This window comes from Lissotriton vulgaris, chromosome 1_1 (genome assembly GCF_964263255.1).
Source record: "Lissotriton vulgaris chromosome 1_1, aLisVul1.2, whole genome shotgun sequence".
Classification (NCBI taxonomy): Eukaryota; Metazoa; Chordata; class Amphibia; order Caudata; family Salamandridae; genus Lissotriton; species Lissotriton vulgaris.
In genome coordinates, this window is record NC_141685.1 from 1,185,076,600 (window position 1) to 1,185,100,063 (window position 23,464).

Sequence of the window (23,464 nt, forward strand, 5' to 3'; positions counted from 1 at the left end):
GCCACACACACACACACACCCAGAGCCACACACACACACCCACCCAGAGCCACACACACACCCACCCAGAGCCACACACACACACACACACACACACCCAGAGCCACACACACACACACAGAGCCACACACACACACACACAGCCACACACACATCCCCACACACACACACCAAGAGCCACACACACACACACACACACCCAGAGCCACACACACACACACACACACACCCAGAGCCAGCCACACACACACACACACACACACACCCAGAGCCACACACACACACACACCCAGAGCCACACACACACACACACACACACACACACCCAGAGCCACACACACACACCCACCCAGAGCCACACACACACACCCAGAGCCACACACACACTCAGGAGAGCAAGCTCAGCGAGGGGGCAGGGAAGCAAGCACAGCGAAGGGGCAGGGAAGCAAGCACAGCGAGGGGGCAGGGAAGCAAGCACAGCGAGGGGGCAGGGAAGCAAGCACAGCGAGGGGGCAGGGAAGCAAGCACAGCGAGGGGGCAGGGAAGCAAGCACAGCAAGGGGGCAGGGAAGCAAGCACAGCAGGGGGGCAGGGAAGCAAGCACAGCAAGGGGGCATGGAAGCAAGCACAGCAAGGGGGCAGGGAAGCAAGCACAGCCAGGTGGCAGGGAAGCAAGCACAGCCAGGTGGCAGGGAAGCAAGCACAGCCAGGTGGCAGGGAAGCAAGCACAGCCAGGTGGCAGGGAAGCAAGCACAGCGAGGGGGCAGGGAAGCAAGCACAGCAAGGGGGCAGGGAAGCAAGCACAGCCAGGTGGCAGGGAAGCAAGCACAGCCAGGTGGCAGGGAAGCAAGCACAGCCAGGTGGCAGGGAAGCAAGCACAGCCAGGTGGCAGGGAAGCAAGCACAGCCAGGGGAAGGGGAACCAGGGGGCGGGGGAGAAAGCACAGCCAGGGGGCAGGGAAGCAAGCACAGCCAGGGAAGCAAGCACGGAGAGGGGGCAGGGAAGCAAGCACAGCCAGGGGGCAGGGAAGCAAGCACAGCCAGGGGGCAGGGAAGCAAGCACAGCCAGGGGGCAGGGAAGCAAGCACAGCCAAGAGGCAGGGGGCAGGGAAGCAAGCACAGCCAGGAGGCAGGGAAGCAAGCACAGCCAGGGGGCAGGGAAGCAAGCACAGCCAGGGGGGCAGGGAAGCAAGCACAGCCAGGGGGCAGAGAAGCAAGCACAGCCAGGGGGCAGGGAAGCAAGCACAGCCATGTTTCCAGTGCTTGGCTATTCTGAACAAACCATTGGTATCCAGCCTGACACAAACGAAAACAACTCCCAGAATACCTCAAATAGCTAAATGAAACCTCAGAAGTAGAAATATTATGTCCTGACTACACGAGAGAGGCTGCAATTGTAACTGCGAGGGACAAATACCACTGAACTGGGAAGAAGACAGCGTACAACTATAGTAGAGAAATAACAACCTCGTACGCTACTGCATACCACTGTGCTTTGGATCCAGGAACACCACAGACCCAGGTTTGGACGCTACTTAAGAAATGCCACAGCACAGAAAGAAGAACATTACCTAATGTACTTGTGTAATGTAGTTGGTGCTCGTGTAAAGCACTCCAATACCTACTTTCGCGTTATTTAAAACTGCCCAAAAATAGAAGCGGGGTTTAAGTCCTGGCAACGTATTACAAATGCAGTTCATTAAAAAACGTTTTTTCTTCAATTTATTTATTATGTTTTGGCTCTCGACGAGGGCCACATAAAATTCACAATACAAATTACATGCAATAGAAAATTTCAATAAACAAACACAAAACAAATTATATCCATTGGCAAAAATAGTCCAGAATAGGCAACCTCAGAGATCTCCATAGCACATTAATAAATAGCTAAAAAACCTTTAAAAAAATTAAAAATTGGTGGACAGTATAAAGATTGTAGAAAAATATTTACATTAGAGATACCTAGTAGGAGACATATTGGTTTTAACCATTTAAATCGCAATAAGCGGAGTGCAGGGCAAATCAACAGGACATGCGTTCGATCCTGAATGCTCAAGTTACAATAATTGCACGTGGGAGGGGATCCATACCATTTAAATAACAGAAGATTTAAGGGCAATAAATCATATCTTAAAAGAAACCATAATCTACGGACACCATGTGGCATATTCCATGTGGCATAAGGTTGGGCCAACTTCATAGAATAAGAGTTAAGGAGGAGATCACAACCCCCTTTTTCTCGTATTGTATTCTTGTCAGTTTGAAAACCGAGTTCCCACGATGCCTGTTTTAACAGGATTTTTAACTGGGCTGGTGAGTGAAGGAACAAAACACTTTCATCTAACTTTAAAAGTGGCACAGCTCTTCTAAAGTTCCTTACTAATCGAGAGATCTCTTTGAAGTTGCCCAACAGTTCTCCTTTAAGGAGAGCTCTCATCGTACCCGGTTCAGCTCTGGCCAAGCAAGCCACCCATCGTACCAGGGCACATAATCCCTGAACCCAGCTGATCCTCAGGCCGAAATCAAGCCTACATGCGGCCAAAGAGCACGCGGTATTGAAGGTAGATAGGGATCTTAGGAGTTTCCCTTCAATTTTGTGACAGAAACTCCAGTGATTCAGCTCTATAAGTTCTATGCCATATAATAACGTAGCAGGAATCTTTGCCCTATACACCTCAAGTAAACTAGAGAAGTGTCTTTTACCGGTGGCGAGATAGAGGGAATTCAAACCTTTACCATGAGCGAGGGCTTTACGTGAGGTATGCTCAATATGGAGCTTCTCGCTCAAATTGGACGAAATTATTTTACCCAAAAAGGTATAGGATTTGACAACTTCTAATTTCTGACCCCCAATAGACCATCCAAAGTTTTCAGAACGGCACTTCTTTTTCCCGGCAATACACATAATTTTACTTTTAGATATATTAATCTTCATAAAATGAGCATCAGCAAAAACATGTAAAGCCTGCAGCCGATTAGCCAGCCCTTCGGGTGTTAAATCTAGGACAAGAATATCATCGGCATACATCAGACAAGAGATGAGACCCCCCCCTACCACCGGAGCTATACCCACACAAGCAGTCAGGGAAGCGGGAAGGTCTACAGTGTACAAGGAGAACAATAATGGGGCCAGAAGGCAGCCTTGTTTAAGGCCGTTCAAAGATGGAATTCGGTGCGAGAGTCCCCTTTCTCCACCTTGGAGAACACAACACCAAGTATCCGTATGGAGAACACGTACAAGATCCAGTAAATAAGATGGCAAACCAAGGGCTGCTAATTTTCTCCACACCGTTCGACGATCTACTTTATCGAACGCTGTGGAGAAATCAATAAAAGCAGCAAACACCACTCCCCCTCTCACATGTGTGTATTTATCCGAAATCACATTCAGGGTGGTGAGGTTATCTAATGTACCGTGCCCCCTACGGAAACCAGTTTGTTCTAACGGCAAGATGTTGTTCTCCTCAATCCAATCGTTAAGTAATATTAAAATACATTTTGCAAAAACCTTTCCGATTGAATCGGGGATGGCTATCAAACGACAGTTCATGGGGTTGTTTCTGACTCCCTTCTTAAAAATAGGAATCAATATACTTCCCCTCCAAGAAGCGGGAACCGTTTTAGTAACAAAACCGGTTTTAAACAGTGGGTAGAGGATCTTACTCCATAGCAGGGGTTCCTGCTTCAGAACCGTCATAGGTAGTTCGTCAGGTCCCATTGCGCCGGAGGAGCGCATAGTCTTTATGGCCAGTTCTATTGTTTTCTCTGTTGGAAAATTAATAGGGCCCTCAGGTACTAGATCAGGGTCACCATCTACAGCCAATGTAACATTCCCTGCATACAACTTCTGAATGTAGGAGGACCATACCTCTTCAGATATAGGGATGGGGAGAGGGCTAGCTCTAGTACCACAGCCCTTGCCAACTATGGACCAAAATTCTCTAGTCTTGCCATGTACAACCGCCTCCCGCAAGTTTATCCATACGGAGTCTTCCTTCTCCTTTTTCAGTTTCACTTTTAATCTAGTTCTCCTTCTTTTTAACCTCGATATTTCTTTTGATAGTTCACCAGATCTACCTAAGAATTGCTCTCGCACTAATTTATTTATTTCTTTATTCAGAATACGCAATGCACTAGGATAAACTACCTTTTTCCTAGTGCGACTAGCCTTTTTCACATCTAGGATGATCTTCCTCATAAACTTTTCAAAGTTAACAATTTCGGAACCATGCCAATCGTTTAATTCTAATATAGTTTTGCATAGGATATCCTGCACACCTATAATGGCAGTTGGATTCCAAAAACATCTACCCGAAGATCCATGAAAATTAACATCATTATTGTTAAGGGACCAAGACTCAGTGGGGGAGGTTTTAAAGAAATAGTTATAATGATTATGCTATGATCACTCAAAGATGTAGGGGATATCATAAGATCCTGAATGCATGTCATAATCAGAGATCACATAGTCAAGTAATGAGGCACCAAAGGGGGACCTGTGAGTAAATTTCGCAGGCACATCAGAGGGCAATCTCCCATTTAGAATAAGCCCCTCGACTGCCGATAATTCTTCTAGAAGAATCTTCCCTCTTTTGTTAGTTATTATTTTATGTGGAAAGAGGGATTGTGGAATAAAATAGGCCTCTTCTTTAGGTTTGTTTCTAAATAGATTCAAACTGGCATTAGAAATTTTACAATTCAAATCTCCTACTAGGATAACTTCAGGTGGGGAATAAACATTTTTAATCTGTCCGATATACTGAAACACTTGCTTCAATAAAATGTTAAAACGCTCTTCGGGAGGAATATACACATTGATGATTACAACTGCCGATTTATTTGGCGAGCTAGGGAGATTAGCTATTGTTATAGCTTGGAAGAGATTACTTGGGTCACTATAATGAGAAAATCTCCAGTGCAGTTTGTTAGATAATAAGCAAGCAATTCCCCCTTTGGCATGACCTTTCTTGGAGGGAGCAGCCGGCGCTTCCAACACATAGTAATCCTTTCCTGCATAAATGTTATTAATACACCATGTTTCTTGGATACAGATAACATTTGCTCCCAACGAGAATAAAAACTCTAGTTTCTCTGAACTACTATGTATTCCAGCTGCATTCCAAGAAATAATTTTCAAATTATTGTTAAAGATGATGGAATAATTTGGGATTTTCTGTACTCTTATTTGATAGGGCACTAGGCAGCCAGTTCCACAGATGATTATCCTCTGATGGTAGAGAGTTCAGAATTGGAGGAGGAGGCAATACCTGAGAAACCGAACGTTGCCCCTTAGAAACCCAAATCTTTAAATGGAGAGAGGACCCCATCTTGCTTATCACCCTTTTGGGCCATCCTGTGGGGGTGCGTGGTATTACCAAAACTAAAAATAGGCAAAACGTCAATACCTCTGCATTGAAAGTTCTCCGCTTGCTGTAATATAACATTTACAATAATTTTGGAATAAAATTTGACCCTTATGCGTGAAACACTATCTCCACCTAGCAAAGAAACTAACTCAATGTCACTTGACTGAATAAGGTGACGACTTTCCAAGTCACTGAAACATTTAAGCAACCATGATCTATTTAAAGGCAAATCAGCATCAAATAAAGGCAAGAAGTCCAAAACCAGAGTGTCCACAAAAGACATTGAAATATTTGCCTGGGAAGAAAGATGTGGACGTACACCAACCCCATCTGTAAGAGAAAAGGAAGAAGCCAAAGGGTTGAGAGCCCCAAGTTCAGCCGAGGTTGAGCTCCTTATCTCTACCATTGGGGGGGCAATCAGACCATGTCCACCATTCTGAGGTAGGTCCTCCACAGTCAAAGGAAGAGTTTTACAAATGGTCTCTGGACCACCATATGGACGGCAGGGTTCACTAGCCAAATTTGTGGCCACCGGGTTAGAGACAATGACCATATCTTCATTATCAGTTAAAACAATTGGATCTTGGAAGATTATCCGCCTTTGTCTTTTCTTCCTATATTTGCGCACAGGCTTCCTTTTTTTACCCTTATTAATTCTATGTTTGCCGATTTTTTCCTTTATCTCTTTCTCATCATCATGTTGCCCTTTTTTCTCAGGGATAAATATTGGAAATAATTCTTGTGTTATTTTTAAAACTGAAGCAGACAGATTTTCTTCCTCTATTTCAAAATCTGAGTTCTTTATACAGTTAGTTGCCGCAGTAGCAGGCAAGACCGTGGCATTATTTTCTTGAACTACTACTGTAGGCTTTATACCAGAATTTTCTGCAGGGGTCTTTACGTACCCTGTTGCCAAACTAATTACAGCCTCGGGGGAGGGGGCACTCCTCATTTCAGGCGCCTTTTGCAGCAATGTCTTCAATATTTTAGTGACAGAATCCAAGATACAGTCAGAGCTGCCCACGAATTTGCCCAAAAGAAGTAATATAGAGGCTAGCAAATGTTCCAGGGCAATCAGAGATTCCGATATAGGTTTTTCGCCAGCAGCAACAGAGGGACAAATTCCAGATAGATTGAGCTCAGGGCTCTTGGAGACATTTAGCAACGCGGACATATCCTGCACATTTATTGAGGGAGTACTGCGATATAACAATAACCCAGATGGAGTAGCACCCACTGATGGCTTAGTGGCTTCTGGAGATTTCAAACTACCTGCATCCAAGTAGCGGCCACATAGTTCTAGGTCAATGGAGGACAATGAGGTGTCTCCTCCTGACCGAACGTCAGGAGTAGAGGCTTGTGGAGCTGGTGAATTGTTAGCTTGTTTTCCCTCCATAGTTTGAACGTGGAGCTTAGTATCACCATCAGCTTCTAAATGTACAAGCCAGGTCCTCGCAGTAGTTTCTATTTGGAATGGGTCTGTCTTCAGAGAGAGGGGGACCGAATTATCAACCACTTGTGTCGGACCCACCTGTACAACTGAAAGTAGGCCTTCATTTTCAACAACAGGTAGAATCTTATCCACTGGTTTTTCCCACAGTTCAAAAAGCTGACATTGTCCCTTTAGTAGAGGATTATTCACTGATTTATTTCTTAGGGGTTGGATTTTGTTTTGGCACAGGTCCTTCCCCCCACTAATCTCCCAGAGCGAAGTTTCTTTGTCATCCTCTCCAGTAATTTTTCGAAGGATGTCGTTTATAGGAGATGTACTTCCACGGAGAGTGTAATTATAAATATAAGTAGACCATAAAATATATTTGATAATGGAGGAAAGTCTGAGGATTGCCTTCCAGTCAATGTCAATGGAGCAAAGAACTGTTCCTTAACTTCACAAGATGTCACTTCGTTTTAGACACAACACGTATCTTTATGAGCAAATATAAATAACCGGGCCCAGCCCAGCCTACCTCAGTCACCGAGGGCCACAGAGGGCCTGCCCTTTGCCCGGGCTTAGCCCGGCGCCGCCCGCGCGCGATGCGCGGTCCTGCTGCGCAAATATAGCCAGGTGAGGGGGGCGTGGCGGGGAGGTGCTCCAGGCCCAGATGGCTTGTGGGATTTGCTGTTTCCTGGTCTCCCTGTCCGCCTACCAGCCCAGAGACACGAGTGTTTGCCGCGAAGCGGGAAACGCGAGCAGTAGAGTTCAAGCGCTGCCAAGTAGCGCTTTCAGGTGAGTAGCGCTTTAGAATACCAGCAGCGTCCTTCCAGCGACAAGGGTTCTCCTTGCACACAAAGCAAACAGCAACACCGGATTAGCAGCGGCGATCTCCCGTTTTTTCTTGTTATTGAGGCCGCAGAAACAGCCAGCCTCGAGGTGCAGCTTCAAGCATGGGGAGTAACTGTGACGGTGAGTAAGCTATTTTCTGGGCTAGTTCTTTAGATGCTTACCGTGCCGCGGGGACGGGGCTTCGTGATAGAAGAATAAAGACTCTGCAATGGACAGAGGCTGGTAATCTATAAGAGTGGCAAACGTGGCATTGTCTGAGGAGTTGGGCACGAGGTGACTGACTCGGTGAAGTCCGTGAAGGGAGCAGGACTTTGTGGCCATTTGAGGATCGGAAAAGCGAACGCCATAAGTGGACTGACTGGGGTTGTAACAGAAGGCTTTCGGCGCTACAAAGGGGAACCTACTCAACGGGGCATTGGGTTAAGGAGAAGTGGATTGTTCTATGAAGAAAGCGGGGTTGGGGAGTAGGTGAGACAAGGTGTTCAGGCTGTGGGCTCCCTGGGGCAATTGTTTGACGTTATTGTTAGCGAGAGCGGGACGGAGAAGAGCTGCGGGGAGGAGAGCTGCGGGCAGAGGGAAGGGACCCCACGCATGACAACAAACCGAGACCACAGGATACCCAGATAACAAAAACAAAAAGACAACAGACACTAAGAACAGTACACAGAGATGACAGGACACGGACAAGACCTACAAAGTAAATAACCAGAAAACAAAGACAAGCCACGGACGTACAAAATGCCGCTTACCTGCTAGCAAATCAAGCAAACTGAAATTGCGCAACCCACCCCTGCAAAACACACGTCCAAAATGGCAAAACATGCCGAGAAGAAAAAAAAAACATCCGCCTACCGCCGCATGACCTTCTAAAAGGGGCGGAATGAGAAAAAAATCTATGGAACGCCCACGAATCTGCTCGGAGAATAACGGACAGATCTCTCTTCCAATGGCTAGCCTCCATTGGAATCTGGGGTAACCATTGTCAGGTATCCACCTTCCTACAAGGATCAAATAAGGAAAGCATTTCTGAGAGAAATCAACCTTTCTTGGAATTCAAAAAAGGCTTCACTCTCACTCTAAGGCTAAAGACTTAGAGTGAAAGCAAAAAATCCACTAAAAAATTAGATAATTTTTGACAGAACGTCAAAAAAGGAAGAGCTGTGAATCCAGGGTCCTGACTGAAGGAGCCGAAAATAACAACTGACCTAACTGTCACCCCTGAGGCATGATGGGAAGCTAGGGGTCATGGCTGCCTTAGAGGCACAGTGCCAGTTTTTGTGTGAAAATGCTTTCCTTTTCTATGCTGTTGGTTACCAATGCAGCTTGGAGGCCAAATACATATTAAAAATTGACTTTAAAACACCACATGGTCTGAATTCAAGTGAGGATTTTTATACGTGCCTTTAACACTCATGTTTTAAGTCCATATGTAATTGCTTAATCTTGCTGCTACCTCATTTTTTTTTTAAAGATTTTACATATATTACGTTTTTGCACATTTTGCACACTTGAACTCAGGGATTCATTGGTGACACTTTATATTGCACTGACACTTTATCTTGTGATTTGGAATGTTTGTTCAAAGCCCACTCGGGCTATAGGATGTCCACTCTCACCTTTTGAGAATGGCTGGTAACGAAATGTGATTTATTGAACCCAGTTAGGATTGGATTTTTGCCGCTATACCTATATGGAAAAAAGTTTACATTTGTTCTACTTTTTTTACATGCACTTTATCCTAGCAGTATATGTACTTTTTAAAATATTTATTTATTTAATTACATATCTAAATGATATTTATATCGTTATTGCTCATTTTGCACATTACCAGCATCAATTCTCTAATGTTGGAACAAAGCTTGGAAAGTGTTGATAAGCATTTCAATTTTTTTCCATGGTGATGGATTAACTTTCCACAAGCAAAGAGTTTTTTGGGAAGCCAGCCGCTCTCTACTGAGTTGCAGACATACTGATTTGGGGTTAACAGCTGTGCACAAAGCGACTTTTACACACGAGCTCAACCTTAGAGACATAAAAAGCCAAGAAACGTATAGTTTCTTACCGGTCAGTGTAGTTATGCAGCTTAAAATATTTTCTGGATTCACATGCTGTGTATTATTTCACCATCTAGTGGTCGTGTCTGGAGTTCTTCCCAAAAACGTTTCTCAGACTATTTTTTAGGTATGCCTAGGCCGCGCTTGCACTGTGTCTTCGAGACTGTATTCAGGATATGGGAATAAAGCTCCGCCCTCTTTCCACCCATTATTTGTAATTGGCTCCTGCCCCTTTCCTTTGTAAATGGTGGCTTTTCATTGGTCAATAGGCTTAGTAGTCCCTTCTTCGTACTTCCTTGTCTTTTCTTGTAACATCCCAGGTGGACACCCCCTGTTACATGTGTTAAACTCTAGGCTTTAATTACAGCCTCAAAGTACTATTTTCTTAAAAGGCTTCAGGCAGGAAAAATACTTGGTCCTAGGCAAGGCTGGCAGTGGTGACTTACCTCTTTTGGCCACATATGGTACTGCACCCTGCAACATAGTAGGTAAAGAACATTCGGCCACATGCATCAAGCGATTTTGGAGTCGCAAACGGTGCGAATCGCAAAATTCGGCCGTTTGCAATTCCAAAATCACTTTTTGGATGCATGAAACAATTGTGTGAAAATCGCAATTTTTTGCGATATCTAAAAATGCGATTGCATTTAAGGAATCGCATTTTTGCGATTCCTTAAATGCAATGCATGAATATTTTAAAAATTGCGAATTCACAAATAGGGGGAGCAAATTAACACGAGGTTGAACCTCGTGTTAATTTGCGAAATCTTTCAAAAATGCTCAAAAATGCATTTTTGAAAGTGTCATGTTACACAACATTTCAAGGGTGCAGGGGGGGGGGGTACTTTGAACCCCCCTCGGCACCCTTGAAATGCATTAAATTGGGATTCGCAAAATGCAATTTGCAAAATGTTAATGCCTTCCCATTGATTTCTATGGGCCTTTTGCCCATAGGAATCAATGGGAAGGTTTTCCTTATTTGCGATTCGCAAAATGTGAATCGCAATTAAGGAAAATTAAGAAATCGCAAAAATATTTGCGAAATATTCATGCATTGACGTTTGCGATTTCTAAATTGCGATTCCCTAATTTTCGCACTTTAGGAATCGCAAACGGGTGCAATGATGCATGTGGGTGATTGCCTTTTGAATGCCAGTAACTTCAAATTAGCAGGGTCTATCTGTGGCCAAAAGAGATTCCACTGGACCTCTTTTGGACACATATAGTACTGCACCCTGCAACTTGGCTAGGTAAAAAACATTGGCATTTATAATGGCAGTAACTCCGACCCCAACAAATGCAATAGGTCTCACATTTCTTAAAGTTAGAGCTGTTGGCGTTGAAAATGACAATGTCTTTCACTTTTGGTTTTTTATACCATTGGCAATAGTGCTATGCAAATATATTAACTCCACTGCAAATAAAACACAAAAGTAAAAAACATTCTTATTTTCAACGCAAACAGCTCTAACTTTAACAAATTTGAGATCTATTGTATTGCAAATGCTTCTTGTATTTTGGTGTTAGTGGGCGTCAACGTACCTCCATTTGGTGTCCTTTGTAACCTCGTTGTGCTTCCTCTGGAGGCTACCACCTTTGGTCGCCATCTTCAGATCCTTTTTTTTCTTTCTTCTTCCTCTCCTCATTTTCTTGGCTGAGGGTGGGTTCGCTTGTGAATTTTGAAAATTCTTCAAACCGCAACACTACACCAACCGGTAAGAAACTATATGTTTTGCAGCAGGAATCTTTTCTAGATTCACATGCTGTTCATGGATTTTGTAGCAGTTTGTTACTACAGTGGTGGTTGGGTTGAAGGTGATCGCTGATTTGATTTGTCCTACTTGTGCTTCCTTTTTAATTTGAATATCTACACAATAGCATCTGTTGAATGCTTGTACTAATGACCAAGTTGCTGGTATACAATGTCTTGTAGTGGAGTATTTACAAGGAAGCAATGGCTGCTCCCTTTTTCCTTGTTGAGTGTGCGCCCAGACTGTTTTAACGTCTTTCCTGTATTCTTGTGGCACAACTGAATCATTTATGAGCTCCGTCTTACAATTGTGCTTTTGGTAACCAGCTTCCCCAGGAAACTGTTTGCAAATGATACGAAGAGTTGCTTTGCTTTCCTGTCGGCCTTTGTCCTTTTGATGTAGTACATTTTACTGCCCGACTTGAATTTAGAGTGTGTAATACTCTCTGTGCGTGCTTTTTCGGATTTTGAAAGATGCTTGGTTTCTGAATATTCTCGTTCATGTGGAAGCGTGAGATAAACTTTGGCATGAACTGTGGGTCCATTCTCGTGACAAGTCTGTGTTTGAGAACTTGAAATGTTTCTGTATAGGGAGTGCTTGGAACTCACTAACTCTGCGTAGTGACATTATAGCCGCTAAGAAGGCAGTCTTTAGTGTGAGCATTTGTTATGTTGCCTTATGTAATGGTTAAAAGGATGTCTTCATCAACTGTGTGAGCACAATATTTAAATTCCATGTGGAGCTGGCATCCTTTGTGGGGGTGCAATTCTTTTTGCTCCTTCTAAGAACCGTTTGATGACTGGTGATGTGAAGGGACTTCTCTCGATCGGACTTCTTGTGCATGCCACTATTGCTGCTTCATGTAATTTTAAAGATGAATAGGTCAGCTAACACTCTAGAAGGTGTTTTAAGTATGTTAGCACTGTCTTCTACCTAGAAACCCTTTTTAATAATCCTTTTTTTCTGCATCAGAGTGAGTATCTTTTCCATCTAGCTATATAACACTTTATAGTTGTTGCTCTTCTTGCCTCTCAAGACCACCATTGTCTTTTCTGGTAACTTTAAATGGCTGGATTCTAAGTCTTAAGGAACCATACTGCCAGGTTTAAAGACCCAGATTCTGTGTGAAGCACCCTTCATTCTTGCATTGATAGCAGGTCTTGCCTGACTGGTAGTTTATGAAAACTCATGTTACAGGTTGATTAGCTCGGAGAACCAGGTTTGCCTTGCCCACTGCAATGCAATTAGTATCATGGTCATGCTTCTGATTTTACATTTGCTGATCACTTTGTGAAGAAGTGGTATTGAGCAAAGTTTCAGCAAACTTTCACCTTCTGTTTTTGTAGTAATCCTCTCTTACCAGCTGTTGATCTAAGCAGTAGAGAATAACAGGTGAATATTATTCTACATATAGTTAGTTAGTCAATTTCGGAAAGGTTGTTATTTATGCTAAACGTATTCTGTGCATCTCTTTCAGATCTCCTTCCCCGATGTTCCCTTCCCACCTTCCTTTCCCCCCATCTGGCCACTCTAATACTCTGTGTCATAACGACATTCCAGAGTTGGAGCTGCCTGGAGGTGGACTCTTCTGTCATCGAACAAGCTCTGAGGAATCAACGCCTTGACAATAGGACAGGGCAATGCCTTCGCAGATCACACAGCCCGTGATACTGCAATGAAACGAAGCAATACATCTATGTATGTGGTGAAGTCACATGCTGAATGTTGGCATGATGCCAGGCAAGAAGTGCCTACATGCAGCGATCTGCCTCTGCTGAAGAATTAGACCTATGGTCTAAGGAGGGAACATTGGATGATGAGGACTGTTGGAGAAATAAAGACATGACCAAATGGAGAGGCTTGGTTCACTTTGTTGTGGGCTTCTGAAGTTGCTAATATCACCTATGCTGATGTAGGGAAACTGAATTTCCAGCTAAATAAAGTGTGGTACCCTGATGAGGAAGGATATCCACAGGCAAAAGGAACTGTATGGGAGTATCGCAGAGGAAACTCCTCCATGCGCTATGTTTTCCCAAACACTTGAACATCCAAGTGAAATGGATCACCTGTTATAGCTGTTACTAGAGCCCGGGCAGACTTGTGTGTGAACAGTGTTGGAAATATTTATGTGGGGAAGAGCGACTGTACCCTGGTACTGAACATTACTGGGGCGAATAACAGTAGCTTTATGTCATCCCACAATACTTTCTTCATCTGCTGGAGTAAAGGATACTACCATCTACCTATTGGATGGTCAGGAACTTGCTATGTGTCCTTTTTGTTGCCACCTGTGTTTTTGGCCCCTGCATCTTATCACAAGGAGTATAGACTGTTTAATTACATTTCAAGAACCGATATAAGAGGACAATAAATCATGATGAGGTGGATCAGACTGACTCTGCACTGCAGCAATGTGTTGACTTTAATTTGGGATTGTTCTTCTTTGTTGGTGCTGCTTTGAACAGGAGGAAAATCAGATGCCTAAAACGTGTCGTAGAGGCTGTGACCAACCAGACAGCTATGGCACTTGGAAACTTCACAGAAGAACTCCATATTGCAAGGATTGTGGCGCTTCAAAATAGAATGATCCTTGATGTTGTGTTAGCTGATCGCGGTGGTGCGTGTCGCATCATCGGGAGCAGTTGCTTTGTTTATATCCCTGATCACGCCCCTTCAGTTTTCAATGCAATCTCTAAACTGCATAAAATCGCTGCAGAGATTCACCCTGATACCGGAACATGGATTTTAACGGTTGGCTATGGACACTATATGTTATCTGGGGCTGGAAACTATTGACGATCTTATTTTCCTTACAATCCTACTATTATGTTGCTTATGTCTACAATGTGTCCCAAAGCTTTGTTCCCTCTGTATCACAGCTTGTATACCTACCAAACGCAATGTTAAAAATGTAAATGCCCAATATGTATTAGACCAAGAAGTTAATAAAATGATGTTAATTGATGTAAAAGAGGTTTCCTTTGTTCCTTCGAAATTATAGATGTCTTCCGCTAATGCTAAAAGGGTCGTCTGTCGAAATTTGGCAGAGATTACTGTTAGCATGAGCTGAAGCAATTTTGTTCTTGGCATCCATTTTAGTTAAGCCATGCGCCTTCCCTTCATAGCCATTGCCTGCTTCTCCATTACGCCCGAGTCATCATCTATAGTAAGCCCTTGCAATACTGAACCGGAGTACTGCGCATGCTCAGAGAAGTTTTAGCTGTTAGGCTGCACCTGTCATGTATTTAACGGTCAGGCTATTAAAACTGATGTCAGCATTTCTGTAACTCCTCCCATTCTGTTGACTATGCAATTCTGATGTATCCTTGTATGTAAAAGTCTATTTGTGTGTACACTTGTACTGGCTCTTTTTGAACCTCCATGTTTACACTGCACTAACTACAGTATATAAAGCCAATGGTTTCTATACTCCATGTGCTGCCTCATACATTGGCTGAGGGTTCTGTATCGCTATAGTTCCACTCATGAGTCCTAATAAAATACTCTTGATATTACAGCTTCCGTGCCAATCTCTACTTTGTCAGTCTAAAGGACAAGTGTGCAAAAGGGCGAACCCCTGCACCAGGTGAACCCCTGAAAAGGCTCACCCCCACAGTTGATGCGATTATAGAACCTGCCGAGACTGTTCCCTTTATGTAACTTGGGTCTTTTGAATAATGTGTATACTTCTCTGCCCTAGGAGTGACCGCTTTACATGTTGCGGATTCCTCAAAAACCTCCTTTTCATGATCCAAGACACTGGGGAGTATTTGTAAAAACTGATTCCTTGACTGTTTGGGCAGGAGAGTTTCTAACAGAAAACATGATTGTTGTCTCTCCTCTTCCAACTGTACCCCATACCTCTCTACAGCCTTTTTTATTACTGGATTATACATTCCAATATCATAAGTAGATGATGGTCTTGAAGGGTATGTGTCTACCCCCTTCTTCTAGTGAGACTGTTTCCAGGTCCTGCCATTGCGAGCCTTGGTACCCTGCAGCCTCGGAACCCTGGTGGATTTGCTCTTCCTCGAAGATCTCTTGATCTTGATCCGCTTGAGGTTAAGGGTAGCTCTATTTCCTCGAGGCCTTCGTCCCCCTGTTCTTTTGATGTCGAAGTCTTACGTGGGATTCGAAATTGTTTGAGATTTTCATCAAAGTCTTCCATTATTTGCAAAATGCTGGCCATTTCAGGATTGAGTCGTCTCCTCTTTTTCTCGATCTCGGTTGCTTATTGTTGGCCATCAAGATGCTCCTGAGTACACTTTGATGACGAATCTTCCGAAGACAGCATGTTCGGCGAAACATCACATTCTGTTTTCGACCTCTCCTGTTTTGACATTGATGCATCTTTTTCTCTGTCCATCCTTTGATGTCTAGGATTTTTTCAGGGGGCTTTTATCTCTGCTGTGTCCTTTTTGAAAGATCCAAGGGTACTTTACTCTTGTCATGCTTGCGGTCGCCGAGTGCTTTCATGCAGATGCCTGCTCTGAGGTTTTAGAGTCTGATTTTCTTGGCTCAGGTGAAGTTTAAGGATGAAGAGTCTCTTACCTCTGATCTAGAAGTCTTCTTGCCCCCTCAGTCGGCGTTCACTTTTTGTAGGTTGGCTTCCTCGCCCCTTCTGGACCTTCGGCGACCTTCTCCTCTTCATTACTGGATAGGCCAAATCTCAGAGATGGAGTGTGAAGTTGGCTCTACATTGTATGGTGGGCTGTTCTCGGTCTCTGTCTTACCCCTAGAGTCTTGGGGGCAAACTCTGCACAGGCGTTGCAATCTTCACTTTGATGACCTACAAACAGGTAGAAGTTGCAGACTGGGTGCGGATTCTTCTTTGCATACCTGTGGTGGCAATCCTTGCAAAATGCTCATGGAATATTCTCTATTACCAAGTACAGGGAGACCGCTGCACACTCATTTTCTGTATCTGCCGCTGAAGATACCTTGTCCTGCTCTCAAAACTCTCACTGTATTTTCTGTTTATGACTCATTTGCTCTAGTGAACTTTTGGCGATTTCTTCTCGATTCACGTTAGCTTTTATCCATCAGATTATTAGAGCTCCTCCTCCATGCATCTAGACCCAACGGCGGAAATAAAAAGAATCTGAAGATGGCAACCAAAGGTGGGAGCTTCCAGAAAAAGCACAAGGACGTTACAGGGTATACGAAATGGAGGTACTTCGACTCCCACCAACCCCAAACTACAAATAGTAGAAGGACAAACGTTTTTGGTAAGAATTCTGGACCCAACCACAAGATGGCGGAATAATGCACAGCATGTGAATTCAGAAAAGATTCATGCTGCAAAACATGACCAACAGCATGGCCAAGAAACAAACGACACCCTGGAATTTAAAAACACTGTTTGGGAGCACCATAATATGTAGCATGGCACCTGCTGTCTTGAGTAAAGGATACAACCACATAAAGGCATGAGCTTTCAGAGTTTTGGGACAGATTTTGTATTTTATTTTTACTGAAATGCTATAGTCCTTGGACATTTCGGACATACCCTTGTATTCCAACGTGTACTGAACAGACAAGCAAAGCCCCTCAGAATCATCTGTCCAGTGGTTCAGAGAAAAATAATACAGGCCATTCTGGATAATGCAAGTCAGGCTTGACAGCCCTTTTAAGACTAGAGAGTTTGGATCCAAGTGGCTAGAGCAGGACACCAGCAAGCATACAACACCTCATTCAAGGACAACACTGGGTATAAGCCTAAAAAGCCTGAAGAACTGCAATCTTGTAGAGCACTCGACAACAGCAGGTCCTGGTACACTGTTCTTATGTTTACGGGAGTAATGAACGTGGCTTTGAACAGTACATACATGGGCCTTTTTTAAGTATTTCACCCCAGCACTTACATAGGTGAAACTCTATTTTCATGACGACTCATACTGTGATAAATAGAGCATGGTAACCATGGCACATACCGCATCTTCAGGTATTTTCCTCATTTTCTAGGCACATTGTGGAGACAAGCCACCCTTCGTGACACTTCTACAGCTACAAGGCCACCCAATGCCACTTCAGCTGTTTTGACTGGCTCCCATTTTTCGGCGGTCCCTCTGATTTTCCCTAGGCAATTTGTCACACTTCTCCACTGCCCCTTCTGTAGACTTTACTTTTTCACTATTTCTGATGTTGTTTCCCATAGCCTGTGACGAGGAGTCACTTGCAGTTGTGGGTGAGATGAAGAGAGTTAAGTACCTTTGCAACGAAACAATCCCCCCTCTGCATTCTCTTATAATAGGCATTAGAAGGATCCCGTGGCAGCTCTAGAATGAACCTATAATTACGGCTTTCTTAGGGTTCTGTGTATCATCACGAGTAGGCATCAAGGCTACCCAATGCAATCAGGGGGTGGTCTATGAAAAACGTCTCAAAGGTTACATCAAACCTGGAACACTGGCCTCCCTTCCGCCAGAAAATATGTCAGACCTCCTGGTGTAATTAGAGGTTTATACTAGCTGAGCAGATCTTTCATACCTCACTAACGTTACCTCACTGCTACACAAGCTTTCTTTATTCCACAGCTGCCAAATGCTTGCTTTGAGGTTCTAGTTTGCTGCTATTTTCTCAATGTTTGCAAACTGCAATATGCACTTCACTTTCTAATCAACAGAGTGTGTCACATGTTCATACAGGTGCAGGAATTCCCACCTTTTTAGCCTCCTTAAACCATTAGCAGCCATCAAGAAATATGCACCTGAAATAAGAGATCTATGAACTTTCTTCAAACAGGAAAAAGTAAAGTAGAACATGAAGGGATAACCCTTAGTATTTCATAACTGTTCTCCAATGTCTCAGAGCTACCAAAACTTGCAAATAAGGTTTGAACTTAAAAGAGAAATACATTTTTCCTAGAGGATTGAACAACCTGTCAACCCTACCCGACAAAGCTCACAGCATCAGCAGATAAGCTTAGCATTTATCTCCAATTATCTTTTTGTCTAGACAACAGCAGGAACAGTTGCACAACATATCAGACCCCGAGAAAACCTTTCCAGCAACAGGTCCTAGTCTTCCACTGCTAAAGACGTTTCATCTTCAGAAAGGTTTTGAAGTCCGAAGGTAAAAACGTTCAGTGGGGCAAACCACCAGCTTTTAGCAGACTCCCTTCACTTTTTGGTCTTCCATAGCACAGTACCTACATCACACCATACAACATGGAGAAAACTCATTTTATTTTTACATAATTTTGCATATCCCACACCTTTTTCATATGCTTTTCTAAAATAAGTTTATAATTTCTTTATACCGTTTTGTTGATTTTTTTCTTATTAAATCTTTCTCATTTAACTAATATGGCTGACCTTTTAAGTTCTCTACTTCTGAACTGTGGTGCTGTTTGCCTAGTTAATGCCCTACTAACAAAGTTTGGCTAGTTGCTACACATACACCAAAGGAAGCTATGCTGCTTGTGCCAAGTTACGAAGGGAAGACCAAGGACTCCTCAAAAAGACCAATTTGCATTTGTGGGTCAGTTTGTGTGGGCCTTTAGGGAGATGCATTACAGTCCAAATCCAGATTTTGGTGTGTCATTCCCTTTCAAGCACTGATTCGATATATCAGGAAAATAATTCATGCAGTGTTGACTTTGTGGGCATTCCAAAATATTTATAAACACATTTCTCATACTTATCGGAATAGCTCAACTTAAACTAGAAAAACCTGGATATAGATTGTAAAGAAAGTGCACCGATAATGTCCATTTCCACAAAATGTGTGTATGAAGTGAAAAGATTTCATAAAAATATTTTCAATGAACAACTCCAAAAATACAATAAATTATTGATATTTCACTATTTGTTAAGCCTATACCTGTGGAATCTAAGGCATATAGAAACTCCGCAAAAGGAGATTTAGGGAAAACTGCTGTATTCTTGGAATGGAAGTGAATCATGTAGGTGTCTAAACTTCGCAAGTTGTACAATTCACTCAAATATGTCACTCAGGTTATCAACCATAAATCTCTTGAAAAGTACAGATATGCCTTCTGGCATTTACTACTTGGTTTTAATTCAGTTTCATTCCTTACCTCCATTCCTTCAAAGGGAGGTGGGTCCTTTGGTTTATTGCTCTTCTTCTCCCTTTTTTCTGTAATAAAAATATGAAAAAATTATATCACAGCGAATAGATGCCCAGAACAGGGTACTAAGTGAACAGGGCAAAGAAAGTCTAAGCCCACACCTGTGTTTAATTAGCATAGTAGAAGAATCCAGCCAATGATAAGACTGTACCATAACCCCTTGGCATTACTACTGAAAGAGTACATGCATCCGTTTTATTATAAATACTTACACAACAGCTTCTATGGAGAACATTCAAACACAATTTCCAAAGTCAACTGAAACATTTACCAAAGAGCAAAAACAGACCTCTTTTGTTGGCTTAATTTGTAGCCCTTCAAACATGCCCAGTTTTAATTTTCATGCGTTCTAGTATGAAACTGAAATCTGTACAGCGACTAGCAGAAAAAAGTCTACATGTTTGATTCCCTATAGAATGAAAAGGGTGTACATTTCCATTTTGTGACTACATGTATAAAAATGTAATATGCTTTTCAAACAACTTCCCATTGAACTCTCACATTTCACCAGAAGTATACTTGTCGAAAATATAAGCTTGAAAACGAATTTCAACAGCATTTGCAATGCGACATTTGGGAGAGTTTAAGCTATTATAAATAACAATGCCTTTTATTTATATGTTATGATAATTAACACATAAATAGAAGGCATTGTCAAGTACAATGCCAATAGCTCAAATTCTTGTAAATACAAGACCTATTCAAATAAATGGCTGCCATTGTTCCAGCCAGCTTAGAAAGTGAAAGCACGCATGGCATGCTGAATGTTGCAGGAAAGCTTGTTGTAACTGCACTAGGAGAAATGTATTAAAGAAAATACTGCTTACAGACTAAAAAAGACTAACCAAGTAACAACCGAAGTAAAAGAACCAGTCCTCATGGGAGGTAACAAATGAAGACATGGCGGTACTAAGGAGGGACTAACAAACCCATTAAAGAATCAGAAACGCCTGCATTTGCGAAGGGTAATGGCACAAGCCAATGACAAATATGGGTGGAGTTTGGGCGGGGCTTCTATTTCGTACTCCAATTAGCAGGCAGACTAATTCCCTCCCTTCTGTTTGGAGAGGATACACTGCTCATCTTCAAAACCCCAATGGGCATTCAGAATGTTTTAAATAGGTTCATAACAGCATGTAATGACCACGGACTTTAAATCAATTGCTCTAAAACCAGGTTTATGGACTTTAACCAACATAAATCTTTTAAAGAGAAATTGAGGACGGGCCTAAATATCTCAGATCAGGTTAAGGTTTTTGACTATCTGGGAGTTGGATTAACAAGTAATCTGACATGGTCATCCCAGATACAAAAGAGCTTCAACATGTAGACAGTGCAATTGTTAAGAAACATAATCGATCTGTTTTCCACCCAATTTCCCTCGCAATCAAAAATCATCGGACAAGAGGGCTGGGCGCTGCCCTTTATGGTGCTGAACTGTGGGGCATGGAACATTTGAAACAATAAGAGGTAGCAGAAAATAAACTCATAAAATTAATCCTAAATTTAACAATAAATACTCCACTACTCACGGTATGCCTAAATCTAGGGCTAAAGACCATCTCACTTACTGAAGTTTTTGCAGTTTTGAAGGTACTAGTGTTCTGGGTAAGATTGTGGACCAGTAATACTCAGATCCCGGTCAAGGAAGCTGTAGATAAATTACTTACCCTTGAAAAACAATTGGGCGACTAGGTTGGTTTAAGGAGGCTAAGCAGTGGTTGTATAAACTGGGATGAAATTGAAAATCCTCATGCATGTGCACTTTATAATTTAGGGTTGGGTTTTGCCATTGAATGCCACCAAAAGTAAATGGAATTGTAACCCTAATGCCAACCCCCTGTGTAGCTTAAGTCCAGAATCAATTGAACACTTTATGTTGAACTGCTCCAATTATGCACATATTACAAAAAGGTGGATAACTCCTGCCTGCCGTCTTTTGTCCTTCAAACGACTCGCAGATGCCTTACATGTGTTTATATCCTACACAACTAAAGGGCCTGAGTTTACAATCACAAGATATTTGCTATATGCTTGGCACCTCAGGATTAAGTTATCTACCAATTAGGAACTAATATGTGTATTGGCGGTTGTGAGGAGTGGCTCCTCCCCCAATAACTGCAATTATGATTGTAACAGTCTGCAACAAAACTGGTGATCCACCATGATGGAATTCATATGATTTTTCCTGACTCTGTAAGATGCTATTTCCACAGAAATTTTAGTTCAACAAATACTTTGTTGTATCTTTTTAACTAAGACTATAATGCTGATGTTTTTATGATGTTCTTTAATTAATATTTTTTCTTCAAATATTTTATTGTATGATGTGAGCTATTTTGACTTTCATGTGAATGATCATTAATTGATCAAATAAAATTACTACTGCAAATAGTTGACGCGCTAGCGCTACACTATGAGAAAGTGTACACACCTACCGTCACAGCCACGATAGCCGACAATCTCACTTTTCTTAAAGATATTCAGATGCCTACACTTACCCCTAACGAACTGGAGGACCTAGAGGTAGATTTGACAGTAGAGGACATAACAATGGCAATTGGCGCGCTACACACTGGGAAAGCTCTGGGTCCCAACGGGATACCAATAGAAATGTATAAAAAGCTTCGAGTCACCTGACACCAAACCTGCTAGAAATTTATACCGATAGTTTGGAAGAAGGGGAACTTCACAGGGATCAAAGTTGGCGACAATAGTGGCAATACAAAAGCCCGGGAAACCACCGCAGGACTGTACGTCATACCAGCCTAGTTCATTGATAAATGCAGAAGCCAAAATATTGTCTAAAACACTGGCCACCAAGCTGGTACCTTATCTCACAAAACGGGTACACCCGGACCATTTGGGGTTCATGCCAGGTCGTAACACGCCGCTTAATTTGAGGCGACTGCACAGAGTCATGGCCTGTATATCACTCATAGAAGACGCAGTTATCCTCTCTCTTGATACATGTATGGCATTTGACCTAGTCGAATGGCCCTTTCTTTTTGCAGTCTTCCGACACCTGGGCTTTGGTCCCCGGTTCTGTGCATGGGTCCAACTACTCTACACAAACCCTTAGTGCAAGTAGTGGTGAATGGCCGCATCTCTGCAGATTTCCCCTTGGGTAGGGGGACTAGACAGGGCTGCCCCTTGTCGCCGCTGCTGTTTGAGCTGGTGCTTGAGCCATTGGCAAGATTCGGTCAGTAGAGGACTCAAGTGGGGGGGAAGGATGGGAAGACCGCATTTCCTTGTACGCGGATGATGTCTTATTATGCATGGCTTCCCCCGCACGGTCCATTAATTGCCTCTTAGGGGTAAGATCATCCCATTCACTTAGTCCTGGGAAACGTATGGATGGCACCAACGGAAACGTTCCACTACATGCAGGTTACCCATGCTTTTATGAAACGTATTCCGCCGGAAACTGAGCTCCCGGAGGCCTCACCACTAGAGGATAGATTATTGACAGACCACATGACCAAAAAAGCAATATCGCAAACGTATTGCAAAATCAAACAACCAACCAGACCCCACAAAGACCTGCGGGGACAAATGGCAGACCGACATTGGGGAGCTAGACGAGGCAGACTGGCAGGAAGCATTATCCTCCCTGAGAGAGGTAGCAATCCCATCCAGATTAAAGTTAGTACAACTGAAAATTCTCCATCGTATCTACTACACACAAACTAGGGGGCTGGGTACCTTTCACCACATACTGTGGGACTGCCCGGAGATTAAACCATACTGGGAAGCAGTCATGCGCACTATCTTGCGGGTGGGCGTAGCTGCAGTTGAACTGGAACCCAAGCGTGGTCTTTAAACATCTGGAAGCCGACAGACCTCAATCAAATGGCCCAAAACTGGGCAGCACTGGGCATGACGATAGCAAAACGGAACATATCCCAACACTAGGGAG

At 43.0% G+C, this 23,464-nt stretch overlaps 1 protein-coding gene across 1 annotated transcript in view; it reads right to left on the reverse strand.

Annotated features, from left to right (window-relative positions):
• Positions 1–23,464, reverse strand: part of KIFAP3 (kinesin associated protein 3) — a 1,607,567-nt gene that overhangs the window by 1,337,309 nt on the left and 246,794 nt on the right. The window contains exon 4 of the mRNA XM_086964434.1: positions 19,495–19,553. Coding sequence (XP_086820560.1) covers positions 19,495–19,553 — 59 coding nt within the window. The remainder of the gene's footprint in view (positions 1–19,494; positions 19,554–23,464) is intronic.